Below are 24,194 nucleotides of genomic sequence, written 5' to 3' on the forward strand. Positions count from 1 at the left end.
CCCAAATATTTTCCAGGGTTTTGCTCCTTATATTGATGGAATCTGTATATTTCCGAGCAGATGTGCCTGCAGGACTCACACCTGCTTAGTGATGGTTTTGACTTCCCTGAGGTGCCAGTCACTTCTCTCTAGTGCTCATCATAGATTTTCACCACAAGAAGTGCCAAAAGGCAGAGGGCGCTGCCTACATTCACCTCAGTCACAAACCCACTTGCTTGAAACAGGATCAGTTTCAGCACCCAAATCTCTTTTGTCCACTTTTTCCTTAGTGAATAGAAGGGGGGAATGGGGAGAGTGGCAACAGTGGCAAAGCTGAGCTTTGTGATAATGATGGTCCGAAGCATGTGAGCCTGCACATGCAAAGCTAAGTGGTGAATAAATAACAGGATTTATCTGTCATCTCATCCCTGAGATAGAGGCAGGATGATGCTCACACTGCAGATGATAGAACAGATGTGTGCTCCCTTCACTTCAACCTGGAATCTGCTCACCCCAAGGGTCCTAAGAACCCAGATTCACAGTGGGGACTGCAGAGGGGTGTCTTCTTTCTATAATTCTCTCTACTTCTGTCCTGGCCTCCAGCTCATGTCCACTGTCTGAGACGTTCTCACTGGTTTGGGGGAACAGGTATGATGATGTATATATCATATGGCTGCCCATGATGCTGATGACAGCAGGATGGCACAATGTCTAACATAAATATTTCCTTGATGTAGATATAAAGGATCCCCCAATCTTCACTATCAGCTCTAACAAGAAAAATGTTCTGAAGTTTTTTAGACATTTCTTTTTCATACGTGATCTGTTTTACTCATCTGCTGATTTAGATTTTCCTTCTTGTTACCAGATCTGGATTCTGCAAATGAGAACTATTTTAGAAATTTATATTAAACTCCTTGTGATTTACACATTCTTACACACAGAATATCCAGTCTGGGGGCAGCTTTGGTTCTCCAGTGTGTAAGGTATAACATTTGCACCTGGTACAAGAGGACATCCAGGTACTACACTGGTGGCAACACTCCTGAGACCCTAACTTGAGGAGTGTTTCTGACATCACCCCACTGATGGCAGAGAGTTTGTGTTCTATTCTCTGATTTCCTAGTCTGTAGTGCACCAGGAGTGATCACAATGGGACACAGCTTGGAAGAGACATGCCTCAGGATTTCTCTGAGCTTATCTTTATGAATATTTTCCATTTCCCAGGATGCTTTAAAACAACAATGTCACATCAGCACAGACATTAAAATAGACCTTTCTTTATAATATTGCTTGATATATTTAAATAATTTTAATCATATATACTTTGTTTTGGTGCTAGGATTGAACCCAGGGCCTTATGCATGCAAGGCAAGCACTCTACCAACTGAGCTATATCCCCAGACCCAATCATATATACTTGATGTGCATAATTTAGTGGTATGATTAATTGTGGTTCAAAATTGGAGATAGCACAATGATCAGAGTATTTCTCTGGGGCTTCTCCTGGCACTATATGGAGAAATATTAGTTGTACTTAGAATTATATCAATTTGTGTCCCTCCCTTTGAAGCATACTGTCAGGAAAGTATTTGCTGTTATGCTACTGCTGTTATGCAGTAGTATTTCTGCTACTGATACAAAAATTTACTCTCAAACAATTTTTCAATGGTTTTAAGGCAATGAACAAAAAATCAATGAACACCTGGATTATTATTGCAAATTCATGGCACCCATACACTCCTACTTTTCATTTCACCAGGTTGTAGGACTGCAGACTCCTCCATGAAAGTGAAGTTAATGTCATCCACTAGCCTTAGGACACAGGTAATTAAAGCATGTTATTCAATGAGTGCTAGAAAACTTTGTTTTGATAAGGCTCAAATGTTTAAATGAATTAAATAAGATCCTGCATGTCACAGAAATTATGTGAAAGAATGTAATTTCTTCCCTTTTGTTTCATAATATACATTTTGTTGTAGAGAAAAGGTAATATTAAAACTTTTTTTTTTTTTTTGGTACCAGGGATTTAAATCAGGGCACTTAACCACTGAGCCATATCCTCAGGACTTTTTATTTTTTTATTTTGAGGTAGAGTCTGGCTAAGTTTCTTAGGGTCTTGCTATGTTACGGAGGTTCGTAATGAATTTGTAGTCCTCCTGCCTCGGACACCTAAGCCAGTGGTATTACAGAAATATATGACTGCACCTGGCCTAAAACAATTTTTAATGTCCATTATTACATGCTAGTATGGATTATTTTAACTTATACCATAGAAATATCCATATTATATTTCAGTTTTTGATATAAATTTGTTAGAATCGGCACATGCCATTTATATGTACATAGGTCTCACAAAAAAAAAAAAGAACAAAATCCTACTGATCAAATGTGACCCACAAAATCTTAGACACACATAGACATTTGATTTATATCTTTGTTTTCTTCTTCCTAGACATCATGGGAGACAACCCCAAAAAATTGAATGAGTGAATCGTGAAAAGTGTGTCACTTTACCTGATCATTGCTTGGGGAAAAGATCATCTTTTCCTAGTGATGGTAGAGAGTTTTTATTTTCCACTAATACTGCATGTTGGCTCTCATGCATTGAACCTGAAACAGTTGATCCCAAAAAGACCAAAGTAAGAAAACTTCCTAGACCTATTATAAGAAAGAAAATGAGATAGATGATGGGTAAGGAGTGCCAAAAACAGTTAAGAGGGGAAAGTAACTCTTGGGCTCAATAGCACAATAGCATGGTGACAGTATATAATAATTACTTATACAATTCAAAATAATCAGAGAAGTGTTGGCAGGTTTGAAATATAAAAATGACAATATATGAAGACGGGAAGTACACTGATTAGATTACTACATACTGTATACACATACTGAATTATAATGCTGGGTTCCATATCTAAATACAAATAGTAGATGCCAATTAAAAATTGAAATAAACAAAAATCAACTCTTCAATGTTTTATCCAAGTATCTACATCACCTTGGATTTTAAATAGTACTCCATGCTCATTGATATTTAACTTTTCAGGTTTTTTCTTAGTATCTTGCCTTTTAGATTGACATTTCTACAGCATCATGAAATGATTTAATCTCACATACAGGATTTTCTTATGATGGTTATTTTTCAATATGTGGCTGTAAAGATTTAAAATACATATGTATCTTAAGACATGAGTTATAGCACAAATATGCCTTTTATAGAAAATATTCCATTAGTAGTTTAATAAAGAATCTTCAGTATCACTTCTGTGCTTTGGGCTCTGAACTGAAAAATTGCTTCCTTCATGGAGAAGAAAATTGGAAGTCTTTAGGAGGTCCATTCAGGCTTGGGTCACATGCTTTTTCTTTAATGAAAACCTTATAATGGAATGACTCTGAATGTACTTTAACTCTGACTTTAATTACCACCCTAAGTACAGATGACTGAGTAGAAAATATTAAAATATATTCCTAACAATATTTAATAACTGGACTTGGCTCACTTAGGATAGTTATTCTGGTGATAATAATAACAATTTAAGACAGATAGTTACATTAGGATTCAAAGACAGTACTAAAATACCACCAAAAATATTTCTATACATACCGCTAAAATGTTCTAATATCATGGAAATTTTGAGAAAACAATGGAAGTATAGTCATTATAAAAAGAAATGAATTAAACCTCCCATGTCACATGTATGAGAAATGGCATAATTAAATCATAATGACCAATATTTCTTGAGGTAATTATATTCCTGAAACATTTCCACAGATTGTACTTCATCTTCTTTAACACATACTTGTAGAGTATATATCATCTGACTGTCCATATTTCATAGATGAGATGATCAGTGTTTAACATTATAGACTGCTCAAGGTCATTCTTGAACTCAATGGAAGATCACAGATGCAAATTCAATGTGTATTACAGTGTATTTTCCTCAATGTTGTCTCAGTTAATATTTTAAAGATATAGGTCTGGTACTAAACCAGAATAAAGCAACACTGAAATGATGTATTTAAGTGTAAACCTATTCCATTGACATTTAATTTTTTACAAAGTTGGAATTCTCTACTATTATGCATTCCTCCCAATTGAATTCAACAAAAATTGCAGAGCTTTTCATACGTACCTGGGGCTTTATCAGGATGAGAAAGACAAAAATGGGATGAGGACGTAGCTCAGTTGGTAGAGTACTTTCCTTGAAAGCACAAAGCCCTGGGTTCTATCCAAAACACCTAAAAAATATGAAAATCAAGCAATCCCCCAGAGAAAACAAAGATGAAATTATTTCCTAGAACTATTTTCAATAGCATATGGTTATTGTGAATGGATGCAAAAGGTGATGTATAGTGGGAAACCAACAATTGTTATATAATCCAGACCTGATTTGATAATAACAGGAGAATGGTACCTGGAGGGTGTCAGAGAGACTTGAGGACTGAAGGGGGAGAAGTGTGTGTTGGGGAGATGGAACACATTTCCTGATGATAAGAATGGAGGCTGAGATTGATGATGATGTTACTATTTGAAATAAAGACTTTCTCTTCCTTTTCTCCTAAGATATAATGTGATTCTTTGCCCAAAATATGAAAAAGACCAACCAACTATATGATCTTCTTAGAATGAGAAATGCACTTTTCTCTGAAGTTATCATTGGGATCTCAGCCAACACCATCCTTCTTCTCTTCCAATATTCAGGTTCCTTCTCCAGCACAAGCTCAAGCCCACTGACTTGATCATTGGGCTCTAGACCCTAATCCACATAGGGATGCTGATAATTATTGGGCACACTGTTACAAATATTTTTGTGCCTCGGGTCTTTTGGGATGACAACAAATGTAAATCACTGATCTACTTGTACAGGTTTTTGAGGGGCTTCTCCATTTGTGCCACCTGCCTGCTGAGTGTCCTCCAGGCCATCACCCTCAGTCCCAGGAGCTCCTGCTTGGCGAAGTTCAAACATAAGTCCCCACATCAGAGCCTGTGCTCCCTTGTGTTCCTGTGGGTGCTCTATATGTCCCTGAATGCTCACTTTCCAATCTCTCCTACTGCCATCCCCAATGTGATCTCATGTGATCTTATACTTATTACTGAATCCTGCATGATTTTACCAATGAGTTACTTCCTCAGGCATTTATTTTCTGTATTAGGTGTGTTCCAGGATGGATTCCTTATAGGGCTCATGGCTCTCTCAAGTGGGTACATGGTGACCCTCTTGTGTAGGCATAAGAAGCACTTCCAGCACCTTCATGCAACCAGTCTTTCTCCCAGAGCATCCCCTGTACAGAGGGCCACCAGGACCATCCTGCTGCTCATGAGTTTCTTCATGCTCATGTATTGTTTGGACTCTATCTTGTCTTCCTTAAGATCTATGTGGAACAATGACCCTGTTTGTCACTTTATCCAGATGATGTTGGCTAATGACTATGCCACAACCAGTCCTTTGTTGCTAGTCTGTACTGAAAAACAAATTAATAACTTCTTCAAATCCTTTTTGGGAAAGACAAAACATGTTTCACTAAAGTGATATGTAATTTCTCTGAATGTACCAAGATAATGGCTTCTGAACAGTAAATCACGGCACAGACTATATGATCCCTGGGTTAAATGAATATGGATATGTGCATGTTTTGTTAAATCTGTTTACTTTGAGACAAGTGAATAAAAAAATATGTAATAGAAATAGCAATCATTTGCTTTTTTGAAATCACATAAGGGCCCAACCTGTCTGCTTGGTGTCAGCAAGTGATTTTTATGAGGTAGATCTCATGCTCATGGCCTTCATTAGCCACTTGTAAGACATTAAGAATGTATAGCACTTTTTGAAAAGTGATTCAGTGAGTTGTATTTTGTCCAATCAAATATATCAATATTTATTTCCCTGAATTATCACCTGATCCATCACTTGTCTTTTTATTTTTATGTATTCATTTTGGGGAGACACCAGGGACTGAACTCTGGGGACTCAGCCACTGAGCCACATCCCCAGCCCGATTTTGTATTTTATTTAGAGACAGGGTCTCATCAAGTTACTTAGTGCCTCACTTTTGCTGAGGTTTGCTTTCAATTCACAATCCTCCTTTCTCAGCCTCTGGAGCCCCTAGGGTTACAGATGTTCACCACCACAATTGTTCTTTTATTGACTTGTTTGAAAGAATTGATGTAGAAACTCAGGTTATCACATGTACACCAGTGCTCCTAGTACTATTATTTATGATAGCCCAATGTGGAAACAGCACACTGTCCAAAAGCATCTGAATATACAAACAAAGCATAGCTTGGCCATACCATGGAATATTATTCAGCCTGGAACAGAAGAACAAATTCTCAAGCAAGTAGTTTGTGAACTTTGATTACATTATTGCAAGTGAATTGTCAGTCACAAAAGAACAAATGCTGGGGCTGGAATTATTGTTCTGTAGTAGAGTGATTGCCTGGCATGTTTGAGGGACTGGGTTGTAACCTCATAAACCACATAAAAATTAATTAAACAATTAAAGATATTGTGTCCATCTATAGCTAAATATAATTTTTAAAAAAGAATCAATGCTATAATAGTCTACTGTAGAAGGTAGAAATAAGAGTAGAAACTTATATAGGCAGAAAAATAGAATGGCATTTACCAGGGGCTGAGGGAGGGAGTCAGTGAGGAATTCCTATTTGATAGCTACAAAGGTATAGATTCGGAAGAAGAAAAAGTGCTGGAGATGAATGGTAATTGTTTTCACAATAGCATAAATGTGCTGACTCCCTCTAACCTGCACTTTTATAAAGCATCAAAGTTGTACATTTTCTGTTATGTGCATTTTACCATAATGAAAAATGCCCAATGACCTTCATTATTTCACATGCAATACACCAGATACAGAAGGACAAACACCACATGTTCTCATTTATTTGCAAAAAGAAATAAATCTAGTAGAAGAGAAAGGAATATTTCTTCCCTTATGACTTCTTTTATCATTGCATCATTCAATAGCATATTATTTAGTCTCCAGGTGTATGAGTAGTTTTTGTTATTTTATCATTCATTTCTAATTGTATTCCATTATGGTCTGATAGGATACAGGGTAGGGTCTCTATTTTTTTTTTTTTTTTGTATATACTAATGGCTTTCTTTGGGGCATAGCATATGGTCTATTTTGGAGAAGGATCCATGAGCTACTGAGAAGAAAGTATATTCACTCAATGGTGGATGAAATACTCCATTAAGTCTATATAATTGATTGTATTATTTAATTCTATAGTTTCTTTGTTCAGCTTTTGTTTGGAGGCTCTATCCAGAGGTGAGAGCGGTGTGTTAAAGTTCCCCACTATTAATGTGTTTTGGTCTATTTGATTCTTAAAATTGAGAAGGGTTCATTTGATATACATAGATGTTCCATTGTTTACATAAATATTTAAAATTGTTATATCTTAAATTTGTTATATCTTAAAATTGTTCCACTAGAAAACCTCTAGAACTAATAAATAAATTCAGCAAAGTAGCAGGATATAAAATATATAAAATCAGTATGCATAAATGTACTGCATTTTTATTCATAAGTGATGAATCCACTGAAAGAGAAATTAGGAAAAACACTCCATTCACAGTAGCCTCAAATAAAATAGAATAAAATAAAATAAAATAAAATACTTGGGAATTAGTCTAACAAAAGAGGTGAAAGACCTCTACAATGAAAACTACAGAATATTAAAGAAAGAAATTGAAGAAAACCTTAGAAGATGGAAAGATCTCACATGTTCTTGGATAGCAGAATTAACATTGTCAAGATGGCCATTCTACCAAAGGCACTATACAGATTCAATGCAATTCCAATTGAAATATCAATGACATTCCTCATAGAAATAGAGAAAGCAATCATGAACTTCACCTGGAAGAACAAGAGACCTCGAATAGCCAAAACAATCCTGAATAGAAAAAGTGAAAAAGGAGGTATCACAATACCAGACATTACACTATACTACAGAGTAATAATAACAAAAACAGCATGGCATTGGCACCAAAATAGACAGGCAGACCAATGGTACAGAATAGAAGACACAGAGACAAAGCCATATAAATACAGTTACCTCATATTAGACAAAGGAGCCAAAAACATACAATGGAGAAAAGATAGCCTGTTCAACAAATTGTGTGGCAAAACTGGAAATCCATATGCAGTAAAATGAAATTACACCTCTGTCTCTCACCCTGCACAAAATTCAATTCAAAATGGATCAAGGACATAGGAATTAGACCAGAGACCTTGCACCTAATTGAAGACACAGTAGGCCCGAATCTTCATCATGATGGTTAGGATCAGACTTCCTCAACAAGACTCCCAAAGCACAAGAAATCAAAGCAAGGATCAATAAATGTGATGGACTCAAAGTAAAAAGCTTTTTCTCAGCAAAGGATACAATCAAAAATGTGAAAAGAGAGCCTACAGAGGGGGAGAGAATCTTTTCCACATGCACTTTAGGTAGAGCACTTATCTCCAAAATTTATAAAGAACTTACAAAACTTTACACCAAAAATACAAAGAACCCAATCAATAAATGGGCCAAGGATCAGGACACACACTTTACAGAAGAAGATACACAAGCAATTAGTAAATATATAAAAAAAGTGTTCAACATCTGTAGTAATTAGAGAAATGCAAATTAAAACAACTCTAAGATTTCATCTTACTTCAATTAGAATGGCTATTATCAAGAACACAAACAATAATAGATGTTGGTGTGGATGTGGAGAAAAAGGCTCACTTTTACATGGCTGATAGAGTTGCAAATTGGTGCAGCCACTGTGGAAAGCAGTATGGAGAATACTAAAAATACTTGGAATGGACCTGCCTTTTGACCCAGTTATCCCTCTCCTTGGTTTATACTCAAAGGACCTAAAATCAGCAAACCAGAGTAACACAGCCACATCAATGTTTATAGCAGCTCAGTTCACAATAGCTAGACTGTGGAACCAACCTATATGCTCTTCAACAGATGAATGGATAAAGAAACTCTGGTATATATGCACAATGGAATACTATTCAGCCATAAAGAAGAATAATATTATGGCATTTGCAAATACATGGATGGAATTGGAGAATATCATGCTAAGTGAAATAAGCCAAGTCCAAAAACCCAAATACTTAATGTTTTTCCTGATAACTGGAGAATGATATATAATGGGGGTGGGGAGATGGGGAATGAGAGAATAATAGGGACACTTTAGAATATGTAGAAGGAAATGAGAGGGAGGGTGTATGAAAATGGCGGAATGAGATATCATTACCCTATGTATATGTATGATTACACAAGTGATATGAATCTACATTGTGTACAACCCTAGAAACAAAATGATATAACCCATTTGTATACAATGAATCAAATTGAACTCTGCAAAAAATTAAAAGCTAAATAAAAAATAAAAGTAATAAAAAAATAAATAAATAAAGAGAAAGGAATAGGGTCACCAGAGGATGGGAAGAACAGGGAGAGGACAGATGGAAAGAGATCATTGAGGGGCACCAGGAGCAAAGTGGGGGAATCCCTTCTGGTACTTCTTTGGCACAGCAGGGTAAGTATTGGTTAAAACAATCTAAAATGTGTTTCAAAATTCAATTTCCAACACATAAAAATAATTAATAGTTGAAGAGATGAAAATGCTTATTACTATGATCTGATTACTACGACTTATACACATGTACTGAATTACCATAAGGTACCCCATAAAAATGCATGTGTATAAATATCTTTAAAAATAGTTTGCAGTGTTTTTATAGACAAATAAAACAGGTGGGGAAATGACTGCAGCATAAACAGAAATAAAAAAATTCTCAAAAAACAATTTGATGGCATGATTCTAAAAATGCCAAAATATAATTTTCTAAAGGTTTCATTGCATTTTAGTGAATTGGATCCAAATCTTTTTGTCATCATCATTGTTTTGGGTCAGGGATTGAGCCCAGCTTTGACTAACTACTGAGACACATCCCCAGCCCTTTTTATTTTGAGACAGGTTATCAATAATTTGCTTAGCCCCTTTCTAAGTTTTACAAGCCTGACCTCGAACTTGTGATCCTCCTGGATTATTCTTGTAGGTCCCTGGGATTATAGGTGTGGGCCACCTTGCAAGATATCTGAAAAGGAAGAAAAATTCTTGTTATAGATTCAGGTAAGCAGCAGCTACAAAAGGGTATGTTGCCTTAGGTAGGAAGAGTTTTTTCACTTTCTGGGAAGTGTTTCACATGAGTTTAAAATGTCAAATTCAAATTGTAGAGGAATACATGGAAAATTGCTGGCCTTGATTATTCATGTCGTGAAGAGTATGGATTTGTAGTATTGTTCCAATTAGAAAAAGGAAAAAAATAGAGTTGCATTTCTAAATAGAGGACAGCATTATATATCAGTGAATATTTCAGCAGATAAACTGTGGGAAATGTTACAATACCATATATCTTCTCTTCTACTGACTTATGACATCACTGCTCCCATCTGGTAATTTTGCCTTCAAAATTATGATGTAGAGAAACAGCCAAAATTAGAGGTAAGTTGTAAAGTAGGTTGCAGAGTATATACCTACTAAATAATAAAATAATCAAAATGCACAATAGCAGTGCATAGATTCTTGATCATGTCCAACTAGTTGAAATGATAAGATAATGTGCCACAGGACTGCAGAAAGTGACAAGAGTGGAGGGGAAAGATGGAGACAAGAAAAGACCCTTCATCAAAGGAGCTCTATAGATATCATTTCAACATCTGAAAAGATGCTTAACAGCACATGTCACGGAAGAAATAAAATTAAATGTACTGGAAGATCCCACTAACCACTCATAAGTAAGAGGAGTTTACACAAAACCCAAGAATAACAAACAGTGGTTGATTGCAGAGCACAGGAAGTCTCCTTGATTGTTGCTGGGAAGTTGAATATGGTCTTCTGGAGAAGTAGCACTGAGTTTTTATCCTTAATAAAGTTACCCTATGACACAGTGATTACACTTCCAGATTTTACCCAAATTATTTGTAAACCGATGCCCACAGAAATAGTGTATATTACTGAAGGCTCATCCCTGAATGCAAATTTAACAAGGTGGTCATGGTTTTGAGAAAAAATAAAGAATGTGTGCTTAGTGTTTTGCTAGCAAAGGAGAAGCACAGAGGACTCCAGACCCAGAGGCTGTGATTCAGCTCATTGACGGAAGTAGTATTTTTTTTTGGAAGCTATTCAGAGACTACCTGCCAGGTAATCCCTGTGGGGGAATTGGGATTCTCATGTTACTTTGGGAGACAGCCATTCTTGAGATCTTCTGGTGCCATCCTTGATGTCTTAATTACTTGGTTCCATTGGTGGGTGGGCACTCAAAAATAGATAATTGAGATTAGAATGGGAAAAATTTAATCTTGTTCCCTGCCCCCAAGTGAAGGAGGAGAGGGAGAAAAGGAAAAGAAAACATGTTCATTTTAAAAGAAGCCTCAGTGGCAGTGTGGCATGGACTATATTCAAAGCCCTAGGTGGACCACTGCTGCATATGCAAGTGTTGACACAGCTTCATTCAGTGAGAAGGTAAGTTGGAAGGAATGCAGACATTCTTTTGCAAATTCATGAAGAAGTAAGTGTACTTCCAAGAAATTTCTATGCATCAAAAAAGAGTAACCTACTGATTAGCTCAACAAGAAGAATGAAACTCAGATGCATTTTACTAAGTCATAGAAAAGAGGATACAAAGGATACTTATTTCACTCCATTTACATGACATTCCTTGAAAAGAAGACAATATTGAGTAGACTGGAAACTACTGGGCCATAGGGTTAGAAAAAAATACAGCCTTTAGATAAAAAGTAGATGTGACCTGGCATCCTGTGCCTGCAGTCCCAGCTGCTTAGGAAGCTGAGGCAGAACAGCATGAACCACAAGAGTGAGTACAGCCTGGGCATCCCAACAAGACTTTTTCCCCAAAAAAGCAGAAACAAAGACAACAATAACACACACACACACACACACACACACACACAAATGCAAACCCCACCTAGGTTATTTTAAAGGTGAAGAAATTTCCTGTACTCTGCTGGGTTGAAATATAAATGAATGCCTGCCATTTTTCAAAACAATAGAATTCATTTTACAAAGAGTAACTTTAAAATGGAAGTGAGAGTATAACAGGTCCACTGTTAATTTAAAACAAAGTCTTTGCTGCTTATTTTAAAAGTGAATTGTTTGTATTTTTCTCTTCTCCCTCTCCCTAACCTGGGGACAGGGAACAAGATTCCCTTGAGTTATATGTTCTCCACAGGAAGGAGAGGTCACCAGAAGAACTAGGAAGGGACTGAATCCCAAATTACAAGTGGATTTTAATACACCATCTGGATGCACCTGAGACCACCCTGCCAGGACCCACCTGGAATGCAGTCTTTGTATAGCTTCTTTAAAATAGCTCTGTTTTCCCTGAAGGGCAGAACTACTGCCTCTGGGTCAAGAGTCCCTGTGTCTTTCTTTTTCTCATAAATAAAAAGAACTTCAAATTCATGTCCTTATTATTGGATTGACATCCTGTACAAGAGCCAAGGTATAGAAACAGTTTATGTCCATGACACATGAATAATTAAAGAGTAGACTATTTAGCCCTGAAAAAAAATGAATCCTGGCATTTGTGACAATATTAAAAAGTCTAGAATTATGCTAAGTGAAGAACAAATACTGTATGATACTACTTAGCTGAGGTATTTATAATAATGAAATTCAGTGAAACACCCCAGAGGCCCGGGAAGCTGAGACAGGACAATGGTGTGTTCAAAGACAACCTCAGAACCTTAGCAAGACTTGAAGAAACTTTGTGACACTTTGTCTCTAAATAAAACACAAAAAAGGGCTGGAGATATGACCCAGTGGTTAAGTTCCTCTGGGTTCAACTCCTGGTACCAAGAAATAAGCACACACACACACACACACACACAGAGAGAGAGAGAGAGAGAGAGAGAGAGAGAGAGAGAGAGAAACATGTTTCCAAGGAATGAGGTTAGAATTAAGTGAGGTGCACTTATTCAGTGGATAAACAAATTCTACTATTTTTGCAAAATTCTGTACTTATTGTTTACAATACTATAATGTAGTTATAAAATTTTTAAGAGTAAAGATATTCTACTTAGCATTCTCATGACTATGGAAGAAAGAAAGGGATGGGAAAGAGAAATGGAGGGAGGGAGGGAGGGAGGGAGGGAGTAAGTATGAGTGAGAGTGAAAGAGAGACAAAAGGAGGAGGAGGAGGAAGAGGAGGAGGCAGGCAGGCCAAAAAGGAATAGTTTCATGGGTGTTCCTCCAACACAGTCCGGATCCCTGCTCAAAGTAGCCCTGTTTGTGCTAGAATACTGTGCTCTGGCTATCATAAATTTTTATCAATTGTATCATAGTACTTAAGTTTTCTAGGTGAATTTCAAAAAGAATATGGACCACATGTATGAACACAGCAAATATACGAAACCTGCATGTATACTGCCTCTGGCCACCTCATGCACAATGAGGAGTTTTAATTCCTAGTAGCACAGAAGTGTGGGGGGTGATGAAATGTAGGGGCTGAGACAGAGTTGGTACAAGGTAAATGTGTCCTATCCATATATAAGTATGCAGAGGGAGGGCACTGAAGCCCAGCAAGGTCACCCTTTGGATTCTGATCATCAGAATTGCATTCAAGTACAGAAACAAGGCAGTGAATTTTTTCCCTAAGACCAAGAACACCTCCCTTATCCTTTGTCACTCATGGTACTTCACTGTGTTAGCCCACCTCTCCAACTGAGGATGTGAAGAGAAAGGGAAACCAGGGAAATCTACATTGGTCTTCCTTTCAGGTCTTTCTAACTGACTAACAAGCCAATGGAAAAATATGTTAGCAGTTATTGAGGTATAGTGAAAAAATCACATTGGTTGTGTGTAACATTTTCACTACTCTGGTATGAATGAACTCAACATGAGTGTGCAAGGTGCAAACTATGACTTGCTTTTAAGTTTGCATTTACAATTGACATTGCATAATTAAAGATAATGTTAAAAGTCTTGCTAACTAGTTAAAAATCCTGATTTTTCTGTAATGAGAAGGACACTGAAGGACAAATGAAATGCACATGAACTATGAAGACAGCACCAAGGAAATACATTTCTGTTGCATGATGTTAATGGCACAGGTTACCTGTTTTTTGAACAAGTACTCTACATTTTCATTTTGCGTTGGACCTGTCAATTACACAGCTGGCCCTAATAGCTACCATTAACAAGGACTCTTTCCCTGGAGAAATGCCTGATTCTAGGATCTGGTGAGGAAATACAAAATGAGCCTGAACATAGCAGAATGAGGAGGCAGAGGAGAGGGAGGAGGAGGAGGAAAGTGTCCCAAGTGTGGACATCTGACAAATGACCTGAGAACTAAGGTGTAAGATGTTTCAAGAGTCAAACATCAAAGAATAAGATTAGTAAAATAAATAGCTTTATTACTGAAATAAAAGTGAAAGTAAAAATTGAATATATGTTTACTGACATAAATAAGTAAATGGCTACATAGGTAATAAGGGAAGAGAACAGAAAAATCTAATGGAAGAGTTGAAAACCACACAGGTGGACAGCACCCCTCCTTCAGGCAGAGATTACTCTCCTTCTCCGTTTCAGGGTGGCCAGATTCAGTGGCTTGATCACAAAGGATAGTACAGAAAAAAATGGAAGAGAAGGAAGTTATCAAATGAGAAATCTGGCAAAAACCACCTTGACCATGGGCAGATGGTAGCATCTCAAGGATTTCAGTGAACATCAGGTAACCCTGACATGCTGTGACAAAAAGGCACTTCATCTCTGTCCTATTCCTTCCTAACTTATTTAATCACCACCACCACCAAACACCACATAAAATAAATAATGTGTGGCCAGCATTGGCCATTATTTTGAAGATCCTGATAAATAAGAAAAGACTGATACAGTTCTCTTCACAGGTGACTGACAGTGACCACTTTCACAAGAAGGAGTTAAAGCATGAGGATAAAAATGTCCTCCCCTAGTGTTGAGGGTCTACCACTCAGTGATAGAAGAGAATCGTTAGTCCCATGTGTTCTTAAATTCATGCATATTAATTGCACACGTTAATGGGATCAATCTTGATATTTCCATATGCGTGGCACACAGTAATTACATCTAATTACCCATCTTCCACTCTCACCACATACCCTGTCCCAGCAGCAATCTCAGACTCCAGTATTCACACTTGTGCTTCCAAATTTTAAAGGAAAAAACCTCTAGTATACAGTTGGTAAATATAGTAACAGAAAGAGATTCCTGCAGCCACAAACAAGAGAAAAACGCACTTTCTGGAATCGCCTCCTCCCCACATCTCAGAGAACACCAATGCTAATGCCAGGCTGGGTCTTCCTTCAGCTCATGTCCAAAATCAGAAAACTGTCCTCCAGCTGTGGCCTTCACTGTGCCACCTTCTATTCTTCCATAAGTCATCCGGGTGGCTTTAGTTCCCTCCACCTGTGGACAGTGGTGCCACTGAGAGCATCAGAAACACCTACGGCACCAAATCTAGTGGCCCCTCCTTGGTCACTCTCTAGCTCACTTTTGAGGGGTCTTCAATACAAGAGGTGCCGCCTTTGTTTTTACAATTCTCTCTTCCCAGAAGTCCACGTTGTTCCATTTCCCATGCTTTTCATCCCCCTAAATGGTGACCCCTGCTCTGTCTCCTGCATGGTCTTCTCCTTTGCTCAATATAGGAGTGTCCCCAGTTCACAGAGAGGTTCCTGTGCTTCTCCATCTTCACCTCACACTGGGTCACCTCATCTCATGGCAGGAAGCATTCTCCACCTCTCCTGCCTCCCAAGCGTCCATCTTCTTCCCAGCCCTCTGCTCTCACCTGCACACCTGTCCATGTGGTTATCTTGTAGGCATTGCAAACACCAATGCCAAGGCCTTCCTCAAAACCAGCGCTCTTTCTCCTGCTCCTGGCATCTTTCAGACCCATCCTGTACTGGAAGTTAATAACCCCCTAGATTGCACAAGAAAAAAATTCAGAAATTGTCATTGTTGTTCTGACCCTTTCCCCCACCATGATCCATCATCACTCATTGCTTGTTCTAGAGACAAAATTATAAGTGTGTGTGTGTGTACAAAATTATAAACACATAAACTATGCAATTACATATAGTTTTATGTATATGAAATATCTGTACTTATAAATAAATCATGTTCAACCACTTTTATTCCCTTACCTAGTTATGCCATAATGTTATATGATATATATTTGAGGGGCTGAAGAAATAGCTCGTTTTGGAGAGTGTTCACCTAGCACACCCAAGGGCCATGGTTTGAATCCCCCATGCCTCAGAGTGAAAAACAAAATATATACATATATATTCGATTGATACACATGCCCATGGTGGCAAGTTCTGCTAAATGCCACAAATTCTTCTCATACCAGAGGGACTTAAAGGCTGCTTTTGTCAAAAACCACTGATTCTTCACTGGGGTCTACAGATGCCCAATCGGTAAATAAAAGCAAAATAACTAGGCATCTCTGATATATACACATACATATGTGTGTAAATATATGTATATATATATTTATACACACATAAATATACATTCTATGCATTCTCTTATAATAATCAAAGCTTAGAAAAGAACACAACATGCCTCCAACATTAGCAAAGATTCCTGCAGCATCCGAACAACAGCAGCTGTGGAAGAGGCCATGACTGAATTGAGACCCTGACCTCACTTCTCAATAAAATTTTGAGGAAAAAATACATAAATATCTATCTATCTTATTTATCTATCTGTCATCTATCTATCTGCATTGTCTTCTTCTGAAGACAATGAACACTGCACTGGGTACTGAGTGTAAAAATGCTCCCTTTCATAGCTGGACAGTTAATTCCATACATAAAACTCATTAAGAGTTGTACCCCCCCCCCCCAAAAAAAAAAAAGACTTTGTAAGACAGCAGCTTTGAAGGGCTTTCTCAAACTGCCAGTAACCAAGCCAATAAATAGGCAGATGCCCTGGTGGAATCTAGAAAGTCTTATGTGCAGTTCTGGTGCCATCTAGTGTCTAATCAGAAGTTACCCTTCTAACAAAGGAAAAACCCATCTCAACCAGACAGGTATATACTGGTAGGGGTGAGACAGGTAGGTGCTCTTGCAACCTAGGGGAGGGATGGGGAGCAAAGATGGGATAGCTCTTTAAGGAGGCCTTCATCTTACAGGTAGGAAATCATTGGTGGGAGATCAGTGACATAAGGGGTGTACTTTAGAATAAAGGTGCAGGTTAAACTTTGCTGTGGATGGTAACATTAGATCAGATGCCTAAAGGGGTCAGTGCCCCATGTTATTTTAGCACCTGAATTCTTGGAGCAGACCAGTAGAACAGCAGCCCACACCAGAGTGGGAGCAGAGATTCCTGACTGTTTTGCTCATGTCTATGTCCTCTCACCTAGAGCAGAGCTTCATACAAAAGAGTTCTTTTTTAAAAACTACAAGGGTTTTATATTTCCATACATAAAACTAAATGATAGCAGATCCCCACCCCATCCAGGCCAAACTGCCTTTTAGAGAATCATGAATTTGGGACTTGGCTTCACAACAACCTGAGAGGCAGATCTCTTCCTTTGCCCTACTTTACAGATGCAGTGAGTTCCACAAGGTGGCCCCTGGCAGGGCCAAGGCTGCCTTCCCCATCTGTGCTTCTCTCACTGCCCAGGTGCCAGGAAGCCCCTGCCAGTGGCTGAGTGAGGTGTAATGTGGGCTCCAGATGAGGCTCCAGCAAGTGACAGCTGCTCCACAGGCTTACCCTCTCTGGACCTGCGGGTCTCACCGTCTACACAGCAGGTACCTGGAGAAGTGTCTCTGAACATACTGGGACAATGGTTGCTCCCCAAAAACAAAGTGTCTAAGGTGACATCCCCAGAACCCCTTACCGGACCCCCACAGACCCCAATGCACCTGAGCACATGGAAAGCTCACAGCATCCCATGAGAGGGAGGGACTGAAGAAGGCTGCACCTCGGAGTCTCAAGCCCCACTCCATTGCCTAATTGTATAAGTGGGGAAACTGAGGCCCCAATGGAACAGCATGAAATAACATTTCCGATTCAAGATCCCACAGCCTGTTTCCTCGCTGGGTTCACAGTGACTTCTGACAGTATTTCCAGACATATACAAGTCTCCCAACTCCCTTTGCCTCCTGTGCATGCACCCACAATGCCCTCCACTCACTTTCGGGACTCCTGGTTCCAGCGCAGGGCTCATCTGAGAAGCTGTGGGTGGTGCCCGCCTCCCACGTGCTTACCCTAGCTCAACACCACTCACTGCTTGTAAGGATTTGGTTCCATTTGCTCAGCTCCTCTCTTCCCTCCCACCTCCAGCCCCCACTGTGGCTCCACTGGGCCCTCTCAACTTCCTCTCATAGGCTCCACCCTACATCCAGGCTCCTCTCTGCACTGCTGTGCAGCACCACACCCACTCCACCCACTCTCTCCCCTGCATTCCACCCACATGGCTCATCCTCTTCTGGCCTATTTAACTCACTGGGATTGCAAGTTTTCCCCTCTAGTCCTGGAATCTTTTGTGGACTGGCTGGTCCAATTCCACCAATATCCAGCAGCATCCCAAATGGCTCTGCACTTCATGATCAGCCATGGATTTTAATCAAGCTCATGCCTACACCTGCCACCGCTCATCGCCTGGCCATTCTGCCGCTCTACCGCTCCTTGAGAACTCCTTCCAAAATGAATGAAAGTTGTCCTACAGTGTTGCTTGTGGCTGCAGATAACTCTCAGTCTGGGGGACAACTAATCTTTGGGTCTGGTCATGTTGGGACCCCACAGCCCAGGGGATGACCTTGGACAACTCTGTTCACCTGAGCCATGGCCTCTCCATATACACAATGAAACTGATTATAATTCTTGATTAGCATGAGAGCAAGGACCTTTTCAGCGCCATCTGTGTGTCAAGAAGATAGTGGAAGCAGAGGAGACTGGTGACCAAGAGAGCAAGGTCCCTGCCCTGCATGTGGAGAAGTTCAGCAGGATTAAAGGAGCATGTTTACACAGGACCTGGCCTTCTGCTTTTCTCTAGCTATGTGGCCTTCATCATCTTCTCAGCCTTTGAGCACAACATGGGCACAGCTCCTTGGGAAACAAGAGCCATCTACGCTTTCTGGGCCAGCCAGCCCCAGGCATCTCAGAATGAGGAAGCCCAGGTGTCTGATCATGGCCATCTTTTCAAGCCTGGGTCCTGGAAGGAGATTTCTTTATAACTCTGTGTAAAGCCATCATTCTGATGGCTTGACTCAATGCTGTGGAGATGAGACAGCATTTGGGGACTTGGGTTACAAGCTGTAGAAAATAAACTGGGTTCATTTTTTTTTCAGTGAGTGAACACCTTGATTTATTTATTCACTTACTCAGAAACATTTTGGTTATTTCCTGTTTGAAGCTATTAAAAATAAATTTTCTGTGAAAAACCATGGGCAGATTTTTTTTTTGCTGGTTGTTTTCTTTTTATTTATTTATTTATTTATTTTTATTGTAAACAAATGGGATACATGTTTTCTCTGTTTGTACATGGAGTAACAGCGTACCATTTGCATATTCATACATTTACATAGAGTAATGATGTTTGATTCATTCCATTCTTTTTTTCCTTCCCCCCACCTCTCCCACCTCTCTTTTCCCTCTATACACTCCCTCCTTCCTCCATTCCTGCCCCCTCCCACCCCCCATTACCAGTCATCATCCGCTTATCAGTGAGATCATTCCTCTTTTGGATTTTTGAGATTGGCTTATCTCACTTAGCATGATATTCTCCAATTTCATCCATTTGCCTGCAAATGCCATAATTTTATTATTCTTTATAGCTGAGTAATATTCCATTGTGTGTGTGTGTGTATATATATATATATATATATATATATATATATATATATATATACATATCTCACAGTTTCTTTATCCATTCATCAATTGAAGGGCATCGAGGTTGGTTCCACAGTCTGGCTATTGTGAATTGAGCAGCTATGAACATTGATGTGGCTGTATCTCTGTAGTATGCTGATTTTAAGTCCATTGGGTATAAGCCAAGGAGTGGGATAGCTGGGTCAAATGGTAGGTCCAATCCAAGTTTTCTAAGGAATCTCCACACTGCTTTCCAGAGTGGTTGCACTAATTTGCAGCCCCACCAACAATGTATGAGAGTACCTTTTTCCCCACATCCTCTCCAAAACCTATTGTTGACTGTATTCTTGATAATTGCCATACTAATTGGGGTGAGATGGAATCTTAGTGTAGTTTTGATTTGCAGTTCTCTTATTACTAAAGATGGTGAACATTTTTGCATATATCTGTTGATTGCTTGTACATCTTCTTCTGTGAAGTGTCTGTTCATTTCCTTAGCCCATTTGTTGACTGGATTATTTGTATTCTTGGTGTAGAGTTTTTGAGTTCTTTATAGATTCTGGAGATTAGTGCTCTATCTGAAGTATGATTGGCAAAGATATTCTCCCACTCTGTAGGCTCTCTCTTCACATTGCTCATAGTTTCCTTTGCTGAGAGAAAGCTACTTAGTTTGAATCTATCCCAGTTATTGACTCTGGCTTTTATTTCTTGTGCTATGGGAGTCCTGTTAAGGACGTCTGATACAAAGCCAACAAGGTGAAGAATTTGACCTACTTTTTCTTCTATAAGATGCAGGGAGGCCACTCGGCACAACGCTGGGACTCGGAGCAACCACTGGGGCTCCGGCGGCTGCCCAGGGGAGGAGTGGTGAGGAGAGCTGTGTGGACTTAGGACACCGGGGCCTGCCCTGAGGAGGAGGAGGAGGAGGAGTGTGGCTGCTTGGATTCGGAGTGACTGCACCAGAGCTATAGGCAGTTGCCAGAGGAGAAGCTCCGCGGCGAGCTGTTTGGACTCAGAACGACGCTTCTGAACCCCGGGGCCTGCCCTGAGGACGAGGAGGAGGAGGAGCGCGGCCGCTTGGATTCAGAGCAACTACACCAGAGCTACAGGCGGTTGCCAGAGGAGGGGCTGTGTGGCGAGCTGTTTGGACTCAGACCACTTCTGAACACCGGGGCCTGCCCGGAGGAGTAGGAGTAGGAGGAGGAGGAGGAGAGAGCAGCGGGTCGTTTGGACCCGCAGTGACTGCATTAGCGCTCCAGGCGGCTGCTCAGAGGAGAAGGCGAGTGGTGAGTTGTTTGGACTTAATGTGACAGCTCCTGAACACAGGGGGGCTGCCTGGAGGAGAAGCGTGGTGGGTCGCTTGGTCTTGAGTGGCCGCACCAGAGCTCTGGGTGGTTGCCCAGAGGACCCGTGCAGTGGATCACGTGGATTCAGAGCCACTCAGAGCGACCGCTCCAGAACACCCGGGGGGTTATCTGGAGAAGGAGGAGGAACGGGGAGGGTCACTTCGACTCGGAGTGATTGATTGCCCAGGCTACGGGTGGTTGGTGGGAGGAGGAGGCATGCAGTGAGTTTCTTGAACTCCTAGTGACCGCACTGGAATACTGGGTGGCTGTCTGGAGGAAGAGGCCTGTGGTGGGTCTCTGGGACTCAGAGCAATTGTACGGGGCCCCAGGTGGCTGCTCAGAGGGGCCGCATAGCCAGGCCATTAGGTGTAGAGCAGGGTCCCAGGATCTAGGAGGCTTCTGGGTGGAAGAGCCGCACAGAGACTGGCTTAGGGAGGAGCGAAGGTTCCAGGCCTGCGGGCAGATTCTCTGAGGAGGGGCAGCCTAAGGAGATTCATCTGCGAAGGGTGAGGCTCCCATGTCCAGGAGGTAGGGCCAGGCCCCTGGGAACTTTGCAGAGGAAGGCAGCCCAGCCCAGGCGGTAGCTGTAAATTGAGGGGAACCTCTAGGAGGGAACTGACCAGCGAGACCTCCCCACCGGGTGAGTCTTCCCTGCCGGGTGAGGTTTCCCCACAAGGACGGTAAAACCAGAGACTCAGGCCCAAACAGGCCTTGCTTCAGCCCACAGCCTAGGTCCCCTTTGGATGACCATTGGTCAACAAGTGGAGGCACCTCTGCCCACTAGCAGGGATTATACCCAACCTGAAGGCCACAACTCCTAGAGAGGCAGCTTCCCTGTGGAGCACTGCATTATCAACTTCCTCCAAGACTCAGCCTACTGAAGGCTAACGGGGGATATATATAGAAATCTTCAGGGACATTGTAAGTCAATAGAGGAAATCTGCAATATCTCAGTGGTCCACTGATACCTGAACAATATGAGAAAACAAGGAAAGAAAATGCTGCAAACAAATCTAGATGTTACATCAATAAAACCCAATGACAGCATGGCAGAAGAAATGACAGAAAAGGAGTTCAGAATGTACATAATTAAAATGATCAGAGAAGCAAACGATGAGATGAAAGAGCAAATGCATGCACTGAATGATGAGATGAAAGAGGAAATGCAAGCATTGAATGATCGCACCAATCGACAAATAAAAGAGCAAATACAGGAAGCAAAAGATCATTTCAATAAAGAGTTAGAGATATTGAAAAAAAACCAAACAGAAATCCTTGACATGAAGGAAACAATAAACCAAATTAAGAACTCCATAGAAAGCATATCCAATAGGATAGAACACCTGGAAGACAGAACCTCAGACATTGAAGACAAAATATTTAACCTTGAAAACAAAGTTGAACAAACAGAGAAGATGGTAAGAAATCATGAACAGAATCTACAAGAACTATGGGATATCATGAAAAGGCCAAATTTAAGAATTATTGGGATTGAGGAAGGCCTAGAGAAACAAGCCAAAGGAATGAACAATTTATTCAATGAAATAATATCACAAAATTGCCCAAATCTGAAGAATGAAATGGAAAATCAAGTTCAAGAAGCTTACAGGACTCCAAATACACAAAATTACAACAGACGCACACCAAGGCACATTATAATGAAAATACCTAACATACAAAATAAAGACAGAATTTTAAAGGCTGTGAGAGAAAAGAACCAAATGACATTCAGGGGGAAACCAATACGGATATCAGCAGATTTTTCAATCCAGACCCTAAAAGCTAGAAGGGCCTGGAACAACATTTTTCAAGCCCTGAAAGAAAATGGATGCCAACCAAGAATCTTATACCCAGCAAAACTTACCTTCAAATTTGACGATGAAATAAAATCCTTCCATGATAAACAAAAGCTAAAAGAATTTACAAAAAGAAAGCCAGCATTATAGAACATTCTCAGCAAAATATTCCATGAGGAAGAGATGAAAAAGAAAGAAGCAAATCAGCAAAGGGAGGAATTATCCTAAAGGAATTTTCAAATAAAGGAGGAAACAAGTTGTGTCAAACAAATAAATAAATAAAATTTAAAAAATGAACCAAATGACCGGGAAACCAAATCATATCTGTATAATAACCCTGAATGTTAATGGCCTGAATTCATCAATCAAAAGACATAGACTGGCAGATTGGATTAAAAAGAAAGATCCAACAATATGCTGCCTGCAAGAGACTCACCTCATAGAAAAAGATACCCATAGACTAAAGGTGAAAGGATGGGGAAAAACATATCATGCACATGGACTCAGCAAAAAAGCTGGAGTATCCATCCTCATTTCCGATAATGTGGACTTCAAGCCAAAGTTAGTCAGAAGGGATAAAGAAGGTCATTGCATACTGCTTAAGGGAAGCATAAATCAGCAAGATATAACAATCATAAACATCTATGCCCCAAACAGTGGCTCATCCACGTATGTCAAACAAATCCTTCTCAATTTCAGAAACCAAATAGACCATAACACAATAATACTAGGTGATTTTAACACGCCTCTCTCACCACTGGACAGATCTTCCAGACAAAAATTGAACAAAGAAACCATAGATCTCAATAACACAATAATTTAGACTTAACAAACATTTATAGAATATACCATCCAACCAAGAGCGAATACACTTTCTTCTCAGCAGCACATGGATCCTTCTCTAAAATAGACCATGTATTATGCCACAAAGCTAATGTTAGCAAATACAAGAAGATAGAGACACTACCATGTATTCTATCAGATCATAATGGATTGAAGTTAGAAATAAATGAAAGAGTAAAACACAGAAACTATTCCAACATCTGGAGAATAAACAATATGCTATTGTATGATGAATGGATAACAGAAGATATTAGGAAGGAAATTAAAAAATTCTTAGAGGTAAATGAGAACAAAGAAACATCATATCAAAATATCTGGGA

The 24,194-nt window shown here is 39.8% G+C and overlaps 1 protein-coding gene across 1 annotated transcript in view; it reads left to right on the forward strand.

Annotated features, from left to right (window-relative positions):
• LOC306650430 (vomeronasal type-1 receptor 90-like) overlaps positions 1 to 19,252 on the forward strand; it is a gene marked incomplete at both ends in the record, with an annotated part of 91,086 nt that extends 71,834 nt beyond the window's left edge. The window contains 2 exons of the mRNA XM_079122463.1: positions 4,902 to 5,320; positions 19,072 to 19,252. Of these exons, the coding sequence (XP_078978589.1) occupies positions 4,902 to 5,320; positions 19,072 to 19,252 (600 nt within the window). The remainder of the gene's footprint in view (positions 1 to 4,901; positions 5,321 to 19,071) is intronic.
• Between the last annotated feature and the right edge of the window lie 4,942 nt (positions 19,253 to 24,194).

Source organism: Sciurus vulgaris (genome assembly GCF_902686455.1).
Source record: "Sciurus vulgaris genome assembly, chromosome: 19".
NCBI classification, from domain to species: Eukaryota; Metazoa; Chordata; class Mammalia; order Rodentia; family Sciuridae; genus Sciurus; species Sciurus vulgaris.